Source organism: Protopterus annectens, chromosome 9.part0, assembly GCF_019279795.1.
Source record: "Protopterus annectens isolate FY-2018-M chromosome 9.part0, PAN1.0, whole genome shotgun sequence".
Lineage (NCBI taxonomy): Eukaryota > Metazoa > Chordata > Ceratodontiformes > Protopteridae > Protopterus > Protopterus annectens.
In genome coordinates this window covers 1,816,433,730-1,816,449,818 of record NC_056743.1, presented here as the reverse complement: position 1 = coordinate 1,816,449,818, position 16,089 = coordinate 1,816,433,730, and the positions used below count along the sequence as shown (strand labels likewise).

The window sequence follows — 16,089 nt, the reverse complement described above, 5'->3', positions numbered from 1 at the left end:
CCCTGCATTAGCACATAGTACATGCAGTATGGGAATTTCCTGCTGTGGTACACAGTATATACAGTATAGGAAGTTCCTGTAGTGGTACACAGTACATACAGCATGGGGAATCCCTGTAGTAGTACACAGTACATATGGTATGGGAAATTCATGCTGTGTTACACACTATGTACAGCATGGGAAATTCCTGAAATTGTACACATTATTTACAGTATAGGAAGTTCCTGTAGTGGTACACAGTACATACAACCTGGGCAATCCCTGTAGTGGTACATAGTACATACAGTATGGAAGTTTATGCTGTGGTACACATTATGTACAGCATGGGAAATTCCTGTAGTGGTACACAGTACATACAGCATGGGTAGTCCCTGTAGGGGTACATAGTGCATATAGAATGAGAAGCTCATGCTGTGGTATATACTATGTCTCTCTCTCTCTTTCCTGTTCATGCACCACGTGATATATTGAGCAATGAACACCTTTCACCGCCTGTTGTTTCTGTAGCAGTTATGAGTTTTACAAGCTCAGATTGCTAGCCCAAGGCCCAACCCTCCTTGAAGGGTGCACCACACAATGTTGCATGCACACACTCACACCTAGGTCCAATTTAGAGTACCTAACCCATCTACTGCATGTCTTTGGAATGTGGGAGGAAGCCAGAGCACCCAGTGGAAACCCACACAAATTCAGGGAGGCCATTCAGATTCCACACAGAAGGCACCCCAGCTGAGAACCGAACCGGAGAACCTCTTGCTGTGAGGTGACAATGTTAACCACTACACCACTGCACCATCCTACACACGCACTATGTACAGCATGGGAAATTCCTGCAGTGGTACGCAGTATGAACAGAATAGGAAATCCCTGTAGTGGGTACACAGTACATACAGCCTGGGCAGTCCCTGTAGTAGTACATATGGTATGGGAAGTTCATGGTGTGTTACACACTATGTATAGCATGGTAAATTCCTGCAGTGGTACACAGTACATAAAACACGGGGAATCCCTGTAACAGTAGACAGTATTTACAGTATAGGACGTTCCTGTAGTGGTGCACAGTAAGTACAATACTGGAAGTTTTGTAATGGTGTACGATACATACAGCATGAGAAGTTCCTGGTGTAGTATACAGTACATGCAGCATGGGAAGTTCTTGCTATTGTACACAGTACATACAGGATAGGAAATTCCTGAAGCGGTACACAGTATACACAGTATATTGTGTACCACTACGGGTACACAGTATGTACAGTATAGGGCATTCCTGTAGTGGTATACAATACAAAAGCACTGGAAGTTCCTGCTGTGCTACATAGTATGTATAGTGTAGGAAGTTCTTGTAGTGGTACACAGTATGTACGGTACATGAAGTTACTGTAATGGTGTACAGTACGTACCACATTAGAAGTTTGTTCCTGTTGTGAAACACATTACATACAGCATGGGAACTTCCTGCTGTGGTGCACAGCATGAGCAGTCTAGGAAGCTCCTTTAGTTGTATACAGTATGTACAGTGTGGGAAGTTCCTGCTGTGGTACACAGTACATACAGGATAGGACGTTCCTGTAGTGGTACATAGTACGTACAGCATGGGACGTTCCTGCTGTGCTACATAGTATGTACAGCATGGGAAATTCCTGAAGTGGTACACAGTTTCTACAGCATGGGAAATTCCTGTAGTGGTACACAGGATATACAGCCTGGGAAGTTCCTGTAGTGGCACACAGTACTTACAGTATGGGAAGTTCATTCTGTGGTACACACTATGTACAATATGAAGAATTCCTGTAGTGTTACACAGGATGTACAGTATAGGAAGTTCCTCTAATGGTATACACTACATACAGCATGGGAAGTTCCTGTAGTAGCACACAGTATGTAGAGCATACAACGTTCTTGTAATGGTATACAGTATATACAGCATGAAACATTCCTGCAGTAGTACACAGTATGAACAGTGTAAGATGTTCCTATAGTGGCACACAGTACATAAAGCCTGGGATGTTTCTGTAGTGGTACATAGTACTTACAGTAATGGAAATCCATACTGTGCTACACAGTATGAACAGTGTAGGAAGTTCCTGTGTAGGTACACAGTACCTACAGCATGCAAAATTCCTGTAGTGGTACACAGTATGTACAGTATAGAAAGTTGCTGTAATAGTATACAGTACGTACAGAATGGGAAATTCCTGTAGTGGTACATAGTACATACATCATGGGAAGCTCCTTCTGTGGTACACACTATGAACAGTGTAGGATGTTCCTGTAATGTTATACAATAAGTACAGATGGGAAGTTCCTGCTGCAGTACTCAGTACATTCAATGTGACAAGTTCCTCTAGTGAAACATGCTACATGGGGTATTTGAAGCTCCCGCTGTGGTTTGCAGCATATACTGTATAGGAAGGTCCTGTACTGGTCTATATTGTGTACAGTATGGGAAGTTACTGCTGTAATCCACAGTGCATAGTGTTTTTAAAGTTTCTGTAGCATTACATGATGCATACAGTGTAGGAAGTTTCTTCAGTGTTACAGACCAGTGATACTTGATGCACACGATGTACATATCCCTATGGTGGTACATGGTGCGTACAGTATGAGAAGTTCCTGCAGTGGTCCAAAGTGCACACAATGCAGTTACATCCTGTGGTGGTACATGGCACATGCAATGTGGGAAATCTCTGCAGTGGTATACATTGCATACAGTGTGGATGGTTGTTGCACTGGCACCTGATGCATGCAGTGTTAGAGGCTCCTGCAGTGATACAGGGTATTTGCAGTGTGAAAACTTCCTGGAGTGGTATTCAGTGCTCACAGTGTATGAAATGTTTGAGTTGCATAGGGCGCATATAGTATAGGAAGTTCTTTGTAGTGATATATGGTGTTATATTGTTTGGAAATTTCCACAGTGGAACACAGTGCTTACAGTTTGTAATGTTTCTACAATGGGACACAGTGAACCAAGTTTAAATAGTTTCTCCAATAGTTCATGGTGTATACAAAGGGAGAAATTATGACAGTGGTGCATTAATGTGGAAAGTTCCTATACTTGTTCATACAGTATGGGAAATTCTGTCAGTGATATAAATATATGCAGTGTGGGAAGCTCCTTGAGTGGTAAACACTGCATACAAATGGTGCTTGGTGCATGCAGTGTAGGAAGTCCCTACAGTGATATACACTGCATTCTGTGTAGGCAGATCCTGCAGTGGTAGACGCATGCTTTTTGGGAAGTATGTAAAGTGATGTTTAGGGCATGCATCACTGGATGTTCTTGCAGTCCTAAACAGTGGCACAGTGCAGAAAGGTCCTGCAGTAGCACAGAGAGCATACAGTCAGGGAAGTTGTCTTGCTGTGTAAGGGAGAGGATTAATGCTGTGAGCTACTAAATGGCTACAGTATGTAATCATGGATTTTATTTCCCCAGATTCCCTGCCTTTGCATACTGTATGACTGTTAGCAAGTCAATTAATCCTACACTGCTCCTGTGCCATTCATTAAAGGAGACACACATGCTTAAAGGGCTTACCCAGTTAATAATAAAATATGTTCCTAAAGCAGTGCTTTCTTTATACAGTATGGGATGTATAAAGATATAGGAAGTCCCTGTAGCGACAAACTAACCGTCTCCCTCTTTCTTTTAAATAAGTTAAATTGCTCACATCTTGAGTAGTTTTTCAACATACATACATTTTGAATCAATCTTGCAAAATGTCAAAATATCACATTTCTTCATTCACTACATTAAGAAAAATACAGGTGGATTTTTTTTTTTTACTCTTTGGTACTTGGCCATAGGAAATGGTGAATCTTCTGTGTTCGGGTAATTTATTTTTTAATTCCACTATTTTCCAGATTATTTTTTTTCTACAACAAGCTTGTTCGAGTTATTTGCCTCAGTCAAAGAGTATTTTTCTATAGCACAATTAATTTGAAGAATGTTTTGTCTTGAGATAACAGATGTGAGCTCCTTAGAAGAGTATAATTAGAAAGATTTCACTGTCGATACCATTGCTGGTACAGTATCCCTGTGTCTCACAGATACCACAGCTCTATCCTGGCCAATGATGAGCCTAAGTCCTTTCCCACTCTGCAAAGCTGATTGTCTTGTAGTGCCCTTAATTTACTGTTTCGGATATTTCTTTTATGGGATGAAGTTGTTTCTGTAGTGTTCTTAGAATTCTGTGTAAACGAACCTTCAGCCTCATTGAATGGTTTCTTTAGTGTAATCACTGCTGAGATCTGTTTTTCAGCTGTATTGTTCCTGCTAGTTCTTTCTGCAGCAGGTAGTTATCAATTAGAACAGAAGGAAGATTTGGGTTTTGACTGAACACAAACGGGTATCGGTAGTTTCCATGTACATTTTGCACAGTATTTTTTTATGTAGCCCACTGCTCCAAGGACTGCATGCAGTCATGGTCATATTTTCAGTGTTAAAGTCATCTGATACATCTGTAATAATATCATTACTAAATTCCCCTGCCACATTTAAAAATAGCTCCTGAGGAGGACAGTGTTACCTATCCAGTAATGAATACATTTATTTATTTATAATCCCTGATGGCTTCTTTGCATTTGCAATGCTCCCAGCACTGAATCGTGTGACTTGATCAATGACACTGAGGTACCTTGTGAAGGTTCAAGTCAATGTCAGTCCATTGTACTTTCAGGCCTAAGGCAAACCAAGAATGGGTTTGACTTTGGGTCTGGCAAATCTAATAATGTCAACTACCTGTTTCAAGATAGAAATGCACACGGGATCCTTATTTCCATGAACTATTAAGCACTTTTTATAATCTGCCCACAGAAGCATGTGTAAGTAGAAGATGCAGCTTCTTTCAAACGTTCTATTTTATTTCCATGGTCAGGATAGTATTACTGCAAAGTTCTTTCCAAAATGTATGCCTTACAGGTCACTGTATGCAGTGTTTAGTATTACAGGGATACAGAGCACTTCATGCACTGTACATCATACTGCAACCACACTGGATGTTGGCAGGAATTTCCCAAACTCAGTGCATTATGTATTGCCATGGTGTTCCTCCAGATTTCATATTTTGTATCCCACTGCAGGATTTCTCTGCACTTCATACATGATGCATCACTAAAGAACTTCCCACACTGTACGCAACATGTAATTCTCAAGGTTGGTGTGATTCTTTCAATAACTAAATTATGGATGGTAATTAATTTCTCTTACAATGCATGCAGTATAATATTCCCTATAGGAATATACAGTATATCGAATGTGGGAAGTTTCCAGAGTCATGGTATATAATGCATAGACTTTATAATTCCCTGCAGATATAGTTAGTACATATAGTGGGGGAAGTCCCCACAGTGGTGGTATATAATGCATACAGTGTAGGCAGTTTCTGCAGTGGTGATATATAATGTATACATTGAGGGAAGTTTATGCAGTGGTATATAAAGCAGACAGTATGCAATTCCATGCAGAAATACATTACACATGCATTGTGAAAAGTTCCTAAGAGTGATATTTAATGCATAAAATGTTTCATTTCCTATAATGATACATATAACACACAGTGTGGTAAATTCTTGCAGTGGTGGTCTATAATTCATGCAGTATGGCATTTCTTGCAACAATATATAGTGTGCACTATGTAGAAAGCTCTTACAAGCTGTTTGAATGCAAGGCCAGGCTTCTTCAGATTCTCATAGATCAATAACCTAGCAAGCATTTATGAAGTTTTGAACTTAAGCATGTGGTCCCCTGCAGGTATATACAGTATCTAAAGAATTGTAGGTTCCTGTACTGTGGAATTCAGTGTTAGAAAATATAGGATATGCAGTGTGGGAATTCCCTACAGTGGTGAGTATGTAACAAATGCAGGATGTCATTCCCTATAAGGGTGCACAGTACAAGCCATGTCAGATGCTCCTGCAGTGGTGGTATATAATGCATGCAGTGCAGGTAGTTTCTGCAGCAGTGACATATAATGCAAACAGTGGGGGGGTTCTTTCAGGGATAAATAATTCATGGAGTGTGGGATTTCCTACAAGAACACACAGTGCACACAGTGTAGGAAGCTTCGGTAGCTGTATGTAATTTGGAATTCCATGTCTGAATACACAACACATACAGTGGGGGAATTTCCCCACAGTAGTGGTATATAATGCATGTATTGTGGCATTGAATCCAACTTCAATAAAATAAAAGTAATATAACTGCATATATGTATTGTGGCATGCTCTGCAGGGATGTATAGTACATACACTGTGGGAAGTTCCTGTGGTAGTGGTATATAATGCATGTCATGTGGCATCCCCTTCATGGATGCATAGTAAATACAGTGTGGGATGTGCATCCCTGCAGTGGTAGCATATAATGCATGTAGTCTGGCATTCCTTGAGGGATATATAGTACATATACTGTGTGATGTTCCTGCAGCCATGGTATATAATGCGTGTAGTGTGACATTCCCTCAGGGATGCATAGTGCATACAATGTGGGATGCTTCTGCAGTGGTGGTATATAATGTGTTTAGTGCCGCATTCCCTGCAGGGATGCATAGTACATACACTGTGGGATGTACCTGCAGTCGTGATATATAATGCACGTAGTGTGACATTCCCTCAGGGATGTGCACTGCATACAGTGTGGGACATTCCTGCAGTGGTAATATATCATGCATTTAGTACTTGTAGTTCTTCCAGTGACTCTCAGTAATTATAGTCTGGAAGATTCCTGTCATACTACACATTACCTGCAGTGTTGGAAGTCCTCACAGCAGTCAGTATGCATAGTCTGCAAAGTTCCATATTACACTCAAACGTGTAGAGTTATAAAAGCTTTACAAGAGAATTACAAATAAAATCATTTGATGTTACCTTATTGCCTTTCAAGCCTTGCTTCCCATCAGCACCTTTTCGACCCACAGGCCCCTAGAGAGAAATTAATTCACTGTTAGTTTTACAGGTTAAGTTGTCATAGAGTTGTCATAGAGTCTTTGAATAAATACTGCACTTTCAATCTGTTTCATGCACAAAGAAACAAATACTTTAATATCACAACTTCCTTCTCTAAAATGCGAAGTTCTTAGCACTAATGTAGAGAATTACAATTGTGCATCTGATCATAAGAAATGTGTCATATCCTCGAATAATGGATGTTAAGAAATTCACCATCTCAACAGCAAAACTTGATAACTACTTGGTTATGATCACAGAAATACATTCATAATTCTTTATAACAAAGACAACTTTATCAACTCCATGTTTTACAGTTACAGAAAGATTAAGTTATCAATGTCATACAATTCTTTGAAGTACATTGGAGTGTCATCTTTGTCAATGTACTACAAGACGCAGAGAAACAGAAAAAGAAAAAATATATAGTAACATAAACTTCTTTGAAGATTTAAAAAGCTATAATACACTAAGCTGTATCTCGCAAAGCTCACAAACAGCAGCCAGAGGCCTGTATTGTTGAGCATTTAACAGCTTTAAAAGCTGTATTGCATTTTATGCTGCCTCACACACAAAAAAGAAAATGTATTGCGGTGCAATGTATATTATAGTTTTTAAAGTATTACAGCTTCCCAATACTGTTCTCTGGTAACTGTTGTTTATGCTCTTGCATAAGATTACAGTATAACAGTGTTATACACCTTAAGTTCTGTGCCACGTAGACCAGCACAGCCATCCCCACCATGTTGCTGTAATGAACATAGGCAAAAGGCTGTGTTCAGCTTCTGAACACATATGTAGTAGGGAAACCACTACATACCAGGGTTTAATTGAAATGTGGCATAATGGCACCAATGTCAAAATGTGGATTAGGGATGGGGGAACCACCATACACCAGGGATTAATGTTCAAAGTATCATACTGAAACCAACATTACTATGGAGACCAGGAATGGGGTTAATACCCTACACCACAAGCGTTTACTTTACTTGGCATGATGGCACCACTGATAGCAGAGGGATTGGGGGGCACAGGACACCCAGAAAGCTTTAAGTGCTGTAATGGCACTAACATTACAAAGGGGATTGGTGGGGATTGAGGGATATCATAGATACCAGGGATTCCATTTTAAAGTGATATAATGGCAGTGACAGCACTACTGGGACCTGAGGTGAGGGAATTCACTTGGTTCCAGAGAATAATCCATAAAGTGAGCTAAGGCACAGGACAGCATAATTGGAATGGGGGGATGTAGCAAATACACTCTAAAGTGTCATAATGGTACCAATGGAGTACATGGACTGCAGGTGGAGTCAACTACTGGACACCAGGATAAAAGGAAGTGATGTAATGGCACAGACTTCATAAGGGTCATGGAGGAATGGGGGGAACCACTGGACCACAATGGCTGACTCTTTAAATTGCTGTAAGACTGTGACATTCTAACTAGGATTGGGTATGGGGATGCACTTGACAACCAGGGCCTTATACCTATGTGCTGTAATAGCAATAAAGTATTACAGGGGCAAGGGAAACCATGGGAGGATAGGAACAGGTAGACAGACTGTGGTGTGTGTGTGTGTGTGTGTGTGTGTGTGTGTGTGTGTGTGTGTGTGTTCATGTTTGTGTATGTGTGTGGGAGAGAGTGTCTGTAGGGGGGATCCACTGCCTACATGAGCAGCAGATCACTACTGTGATATGCAGATCAGCCAAGATCTGTACATCATGCTAATAACTATGATTCAGGAAATGTGCAAAATCAATGTACATGCTCTATTTATAAAGGGTGTTTATGTAAGCTATTGTAAAGCTTTTTCTCCCATGTTATGTACACCTACTTTAATTCTGAATTCATTTTAATATCATGGTACTGGATTTTATGTATATACCAAAACCGGTGCTAAATATGGCACTTTTCTCCCCAGCGCTCTGCTGAAAAAGGAATTCCAGTTGGACTTTACTGGTAAACAAAAATAAATAAATAATAGCCATTAATGAGGTTTCACCTCATCATAGCTAGCATGTTTCTGAATCACAAATAGGTATGTCGCTCTGGAAAAGCTTTTCTAGCATGAGCCATATTGAATTCCTGGGATGGACTAATGATGAGGTGAATAGACAACTTGATAAAAAAAACACAAAACTTACAGTATCTGCCCAGTCATAACCCACTACTAAGAGTATTCTTTTGGATGACTGCTGAGCTCTTAATTTTCATGAATTTAATACTGTGAATAAAAATGTACTCTCTGTCTTATTTATTGCACATTTTTAAAACATTTTAGTGAATGTCTAAAAAATGTTATATATTTTTTTCTAAAATATTGTAAATTTCTTTTCTAAAATGTTGTATATTGCTGGTTTAACAATGCATGGAGCTTTTCTCCTTGGGCCTCCTCTGAAAATGGGCAACCTTCTCCAGTTGGTCTTTCATGGTAAACAAATGTAGAATAAATAAACAAATAAATAGTGAAGGTGGTATGGACTAATTGAAGATGCTACTGATGCTTAGTGAAGAAAAGCATACACCTATCAGTCTTTTATTTCCTTTATCAAATAGTATTGACTTTCATCTAAGTATAACTAGTAATCATATAACATAAGTAATTAAACTAGCTCATGGATGAGAAGTGTTTTTATTCACTGAGGTAGCCTGGCTTTACCTCACTATGCCATAATGTGCCACAATCACTACTTGGTGTATTGTGTTGCGGGCATAGATTTGTGCTAATTTACATTGTCTCTTATATTACATTGTACCAATGGAGCTTTTCTCCTTAGGCCTTTGCTGAAAAGGGGTTCTACACTCAGATGGACTTCCCCAGTCAACAAATTAAAATAAATAAATCGATGTAATAGCTAATGCAAGGAATGCATATGATATATGATGTATTCTACCGTAGCAGTTACATTATTTATATATATATATATATATATATATATATATATATATATATATATATATATATATATTTATTTATATTTATAGCACTACATGTGATATGTGTTATATACTGTTATAGTGCATACATCATTCACAGATCAATAGCTGGTATACGATTAATAATCACAGAGATAATATATAGCAATCTGTGGAACAATTGGAATGAGACATGGTACAGTTAATGAGACTTTACAAGCATATGAGCATATCAATGAAATAACATCGCATCATTCTTCCTTCTAAACTTGACAACACTACTTGTACTAAATCATAAAGGATAGCAGTTCTCTTCTTTTCCTTTCTGTCATCCTATCCAAGGATCATTCTCCTTCCCATGACTGAAAAGATGTAATTCTTATTACTGCTGTACCTGCATCTCCGGGTATCCAGCAGTTTGTAAGCAAAACCAGGACCTGTTTTATTATCATTAGAAATACAATGACAGATTGTTTCTTCTCTGTCACATAAAAACGGTTCAGAACAACAGTTAAAAAAAAGTTAAATTCTAATGGCAGATTTTAAGCTGAATTTACTGCACATGGATCAGACTTATTTTGGCTGGTGTTACCTGGCATAATCCTAGTCAATTCTGGCCTCAGTACATCAAAATTACACTTGTTAATTCCACTGTACTTGGAGAATTATAGCCTTGAGCAGTTAATTACATTCATTTTCTAATCATGGGTTTGATCTTCTCAATGTTTTTTTTCCTTTGTCAAACTCTGTGATTCTGAATTAGTCATTGTGTCACTCGAGATTACCCTTGAAAACGTTAAGGTTGCAGAGTTCCATCCATCAAAGGAGGCTTAAGGAGTTCCATTCATCCATCCATACGCCTGTCTGTTCATACATACTTGCATATGCCCATGTTTTCATATATGAATTCTGCAACCCACTTGCCCTTGTGAAGATTTTATTTTTATTTTACATTTGTTTACCGGGAAAGTCCAACTGGACACACGTCCATTTTCAGCGGTGGCCAGGGGAGAAAAGCTCCAAAATGCAATTACAATACCTGAGAGAAAAAATAAATAAATAAAGCAAACATAAGAAATATTGTATGAATACAGAGTAAAATAGAGATCAACAATTCATAAAAGTGGACAAGTAGTAATCTATATAATATACATTAAAGCACACCTTTGTTTAAGACATTAGGTAATGTGTGTTGGTTTAGTAAAGGGAGTTATTAGTTCTGTAAGTTAAGTTTAGCAAAGGAAGTTAAGTTTAGTAAAGGGAGTTATTAGTTCTGAAAGTTAAGTATCAACAAGATAACATTCTTTCAGGGTAAACTGTTTGTTCTTAACAGAATCCATGCAACAATCACTTGGAGTGGATTAACCTGGGGAATGGCATGAGCAAAGCCAGTTGTTTACATAATGTGTTTTTAGGAGTTTTTTGAACTGAATAATGGAGGTGGTAGAAGTTGTTTGGCTTGGTAGTGAGTTCCAGATTTGGGCAGTGTTGCAGACAAAGGGGGCTTTACCAGCATTGTGTTTGTGTTTGATGACAGTTATGAGGTTCTGGTTACTAGATCTTAAGGCTCTTGAGGTAGTGTGGGGCTGAATTAGATGCTGGAGTGCTGGGGTTGTATCAGGAAGGTAGTAGAGCTTGTGTTCTATAGAGAGTTGATTGAGAAGAAGTATTTGAGGCAAGTCAAGCCAATTGAGCTGCTTAAGGGATAAACAGTGATGAGAACTATAAGAAGCTTCAGTAGCAAACTTGGCAATCCTGTTATAACAAGATTCCATTTTATTTAGATCTGTTTGGCAGAGATTAGTCAAGATAGGGGAGGCATAAAGAAGGATGGATAGGAGATGAGTCCTTGCAATGGTTTCTTTAGTATGTTTACTGATAAACTATTTGTTCCTATAGAGTCCAACCTTTTTGTTAAATTTCTTCATGGTTTGTGCTATGTGGATGTAAAATTTCAGGCTATTGTCGATTTCTACCTAACAGTTTAGTGTGTGTGTGGTTGGAGTGATTTGAATGTTATCTTTGGAGATGATGGTGAAATCATTGTTTAGAGGACATCTACCAGGGCTGAAAAGAATTAATTTAGTTTTTTGGGATTAAGAATACGTTTGATGCTAGTGAACCAAGTTTCAGCTAGAGTGAAGTTATTTTGGATTAGGGTTTGCAGTTCAATTAAGGTGGGGGTGGCCCATATAAGGGTGGTGTCATCTGCATGTTGTACTACTGAAGATCAAACTGAAAGCGAGGTAAGACAGGTATGTCACACTTCCATTCCCCCGGCAAACAGTCTCATGCTCAATCTGTATACCTTCTAGGTATTTCCACGCAATATGACAAATATAATCCGTCCAACTTGTCCTGGGTCTGCCATGGGGCTGCCTCTCAATGGGCCATACCTGGAATCCCTCACAGAGTGACTAATCCCCCTCATCTGTCCCCCTCTTAATCCAAAACAGCACTAGATGTACTCTAAGAGCTGCCAGAATTGTTGAACTTTTCATTGTATCATAGAGTCTGACCCCCGGCTACACCGTCGGGAAAACTTATTTTTCTAAAAAGGCTAATGAAAAAGAGCAATAGGAAACTGCTCTCACAATTTGTCATCATTTCCTGAAATTTTCATCTTGTTCTCCACACAAGACATAAACTTTTTTGTAACTTATGGCAATATGTTTTTGACAAGAAATGTTGAAAACGTTTAATTAAGTAACAAAGGATAACAAAAACTCAACAAAATAGTACGGTACACGGTGAGGAGAGGCAGGTTAGTCATTTCCATATGATTTATTCTTTGCCTGGTTTCATCATTAGGGTTATATGGTGCAACTCAATCCCATAAATTCTGAGTTAAAACAGACAGTTAAAGAACCTTTCAATGACAAAAAATTAAACAGTAGGTGTGAAAAGAGATGAACATCTCCACATTCGGGTAGATGAGGCAGTGACTACATTTTTTAAACATGGCTAACTTTCCTTGATGTTGATGGTTCTTCCTAAATGAAAATTAAAAATATGACAGATTTAAATGACTTCTTTGGTTAAAATGTTGACTATGTTTAAGGGAGTTGAATTCAATGAATCTTTGCAAGTTTGTGACCCAACCATGTGTTTATTAAAATATTTATTAAATGTAAAAGTACTTTTACTAGTGATCATTTTCATGAAAGTTCATAGGTTCATAGGTTCATACTAGGCTATCTGCCCGAGGGCATTTATAAGCCTAGCCCATAGTTTTGTGGCTTACGCCACCCCTTTAGATTGGAGAAACTATGCCCATTATTTTGCTGTGCCTCTGTCGAGCAGTGACACTGAGGTAACCCCTGGGGTGTATCTGCGATCTCCCATCCATTGGTCAAGATTCCTCTTGAACAAGGCCAGTGAGGTGCACTGCCTCACATAAACCGGGATTTTGTTCCACAGCATAGGGAGTCTTTGGGTGATGAATCTATCCCTCCAGCACGTCCTATTAATAACCGTGTCGAGGTTTAAGTCTCCGCCCTTGTGGCTCTGAGGGATCTAGATTTTTGAGATGAAGCATGTTCATCAAATCTGGGTTTGACATGGCCTTGTATGTCAGGCATAGGTCACCTCTGAGCAAGCGGTAAGCAACTGAATATAACTGGAGTTCTTTCAGTCAGGCAGCATAAGACAGATTTTTGAGACCCTTTATCCTTTTGGTGAGGAACTTTGTGGCCTCTCCAGCTGCTGCAAGTGTCGGGTCAGATACATTCGAATGGGGCATTGTACTCGATCATTGGTCTGATGAGTGATGAGTATAGGGAGACTATGACTTCCCTTGATCTAGATGTGAATCCCTTCATGATAAGGTGGGCAATGTAGAAGGTCTTCCTAACTACTTTAGCAATATGAGTGTCGAATGAAAGGCTACTGTCAACCTGGGTTCCCAGGTCCCTAATAACTTCTTCTGTGTTCAGGGGATTGCCACCTATATGGTAGCTTGGGGTAACCTTATTTTTCCCGAAGGGTATGACTATGCATTTCTTGGCATTTAACTTTAGGCCATGGCTCTGGCACCAGTTATCCATTTCTGTGAGACCCTTCTGAAGGATATCTGTGTCGGATGTGTTTTCAACTACGGCGCCCAGTTTGCAGTCATCTGCAAACTTTGTCAGCCATAACCCTCCTGTGTTTGCTTGTACTTTAGAAAAGTAGATGCCAAACAAGAGTGGGCCCAGGACTGAGCCCTGTGGGACACCACTTGTGACAGGCTTTGAGTCTGACATGGCGCCAGCAACTCTGACCCTGTGGGTTCTGTCACTCAGCCAGTTTGCAACCCATCTTGTAATGTATGGGTTTACATTTAAGTTGATGAGAAAGTAAATCAAAGGTTGATAGTAATTAATGTTTTTTTCATTTATTCTGTTTTGGGAATTTATGTTTACTGCTAAGCATATTTTGGGGTTAGCTGCAGCTGCCCAATAACTGGTTTATGCATTTATTTTCAGCAAAAAGGTACAGGTAATTAAGTTTCCTCAATAATTTGTTGAATGTGAAGTACCTGAATGAATGCCTAATAGGTATTTGCAGCATTCCTTGTGATGTTTACAAGCCTTGAACATGTACTGTGTAAATGTTAGTCTGCAATGTGTTTAAGGAAAACTCAGAATGAAAGCACCTCTACATAGCAGCATTCCTTTCTATTAGCCTATATGAGTTATACAGGCCGCACTATATAATACACTATTAAAGGGTAGTGGTGTTGCATGCTGAAGCTTGCAATTTTTCCACAGCTTTTTTTTTCAAAATGTTTCTTCACTTTTTGATAACATTTTTCCTAATCTTGTAGTGGTCCTCCTCATGACCATAGTTGAGGATGGGTCTTAGACTGATTCATAAATTGAGACATTCATCCCATGATTCCATTCTCAGTTCCTGATGACAGTCTGGTAGAACAGTTCTATGACAGTATGGTAGAACAGTTCTATGACAGTCTGGTAGAACAGTTCTATGACATTCTGGTACAACAGTTGTATGACAGTCTGGTAGAACAGTTCTATGACAGTCTGGTAGAACAGTTCTATGACATTCTGGTACAACAGTTGTATGACAGTCTGGTAGAACAGTTCTATGACAGTCTGGTAGAACAGTTCTATGACATTCTGGTACAACAGTTGTATGACAGTCTGGTAGAACAGTTCTATGGCATTCTGGTAGAACAGTTCTATGGCATTCTGGTAGAACAGTTGTATGACAGTCTGGTAGAACAGTTCTATGACAGTCTGGTAGAACAGTTCTATGACAGTCTGGTAGAACAGTTCTATGACATTCTGGTACAACAGTTGTATGACAGTCTGGTAGAACAGTTCTATGACATTCTGCTACAACAGTTGTATGACAGTCTGGTAGAACAGTTCTATGCCATTCTGGTACAACAGTTGTATGACAGTCTGGTAGAACAGTTCTATGACATTCTGGTAGAACAGTTCTATGACAGTCTGGTAGAACAGTTCTATGACATTCTGGTACAGCAGTTGTATGACAGTCTGGTAGAACTGTTCTATGACATTCTGGTACAACAGTTGTATGACAGTCTGGTAGAACAGTTCTATGACATTCTGGTACACCAGTTGTATGGCAGTCTGGTAGAACAGTTCTATGACATTCTGGTACAACAATTGTATGACAGTCTGGTAGAACAGTTCTATGACATTCTGGTACAACAGTTGTATGGCAGTCTGGTAGAACAGTTCTATGACATTCTGGTACACCAGTTGTATGACAGTCTGGTAGAACAGTTCTATGACATTCTGGTACAACAGTTGTATGACATTCTGGTACAACAGTTCTATGACAGTCGGGTAGAACAAAACAAGACAAGTGAAACCCAATCCAGGGCAAACGAGAATTAACCACACAGCACAACACAGACCACTGCTACACGAATCCAAGGAGAGCCAGTACGTTGCAGAAACACTTCTTTAATGAAGACTAAGCACTTTCACCAAACAAACTGTGGCATCATCAGAGTCATACTTTCTAATCAAAAACACTGGGTTTAAATAACTATTAAATCAAACCAATAATTCAATAATTCAATAATTCACTAATTAATCACTCAATGAATCAATGAATTTAACCCTTAAACAGACACCACCATACATACAAACTACAATGCATAACATATGTCCTATACAAAATAAACTATTCTTAAAAACAGTAATATTTTTCAGTATGTATCATAAAAATCCATATACAAAAATATATAACAA

General features: G+C 39.0%; 1 protein-coding gene across 1 annotated transcript in view; it reads right to left on the bottom strand.

Annotated features, from left to right (window-relative positions):
• COL5A3 (collagen type V alpha 3 chain) overlaps nt 1-16,089 on the bottom strand; it is a 1,727,233-nt gene that overhangs the window by 442,379 nt on the left and 1,268,765 nt on the right. Inside the window, exon 54 of the mRNA XM_044084684.1 lies at nt 6,862-6,915. Within this exon, the coding sequence (XP_043940619.1) occupies nt 6,862-6,915 (54 nt within the window). The remainder of the gene's footprint in view (nt 1-6,861; nt 6,916-16,089) is intronic.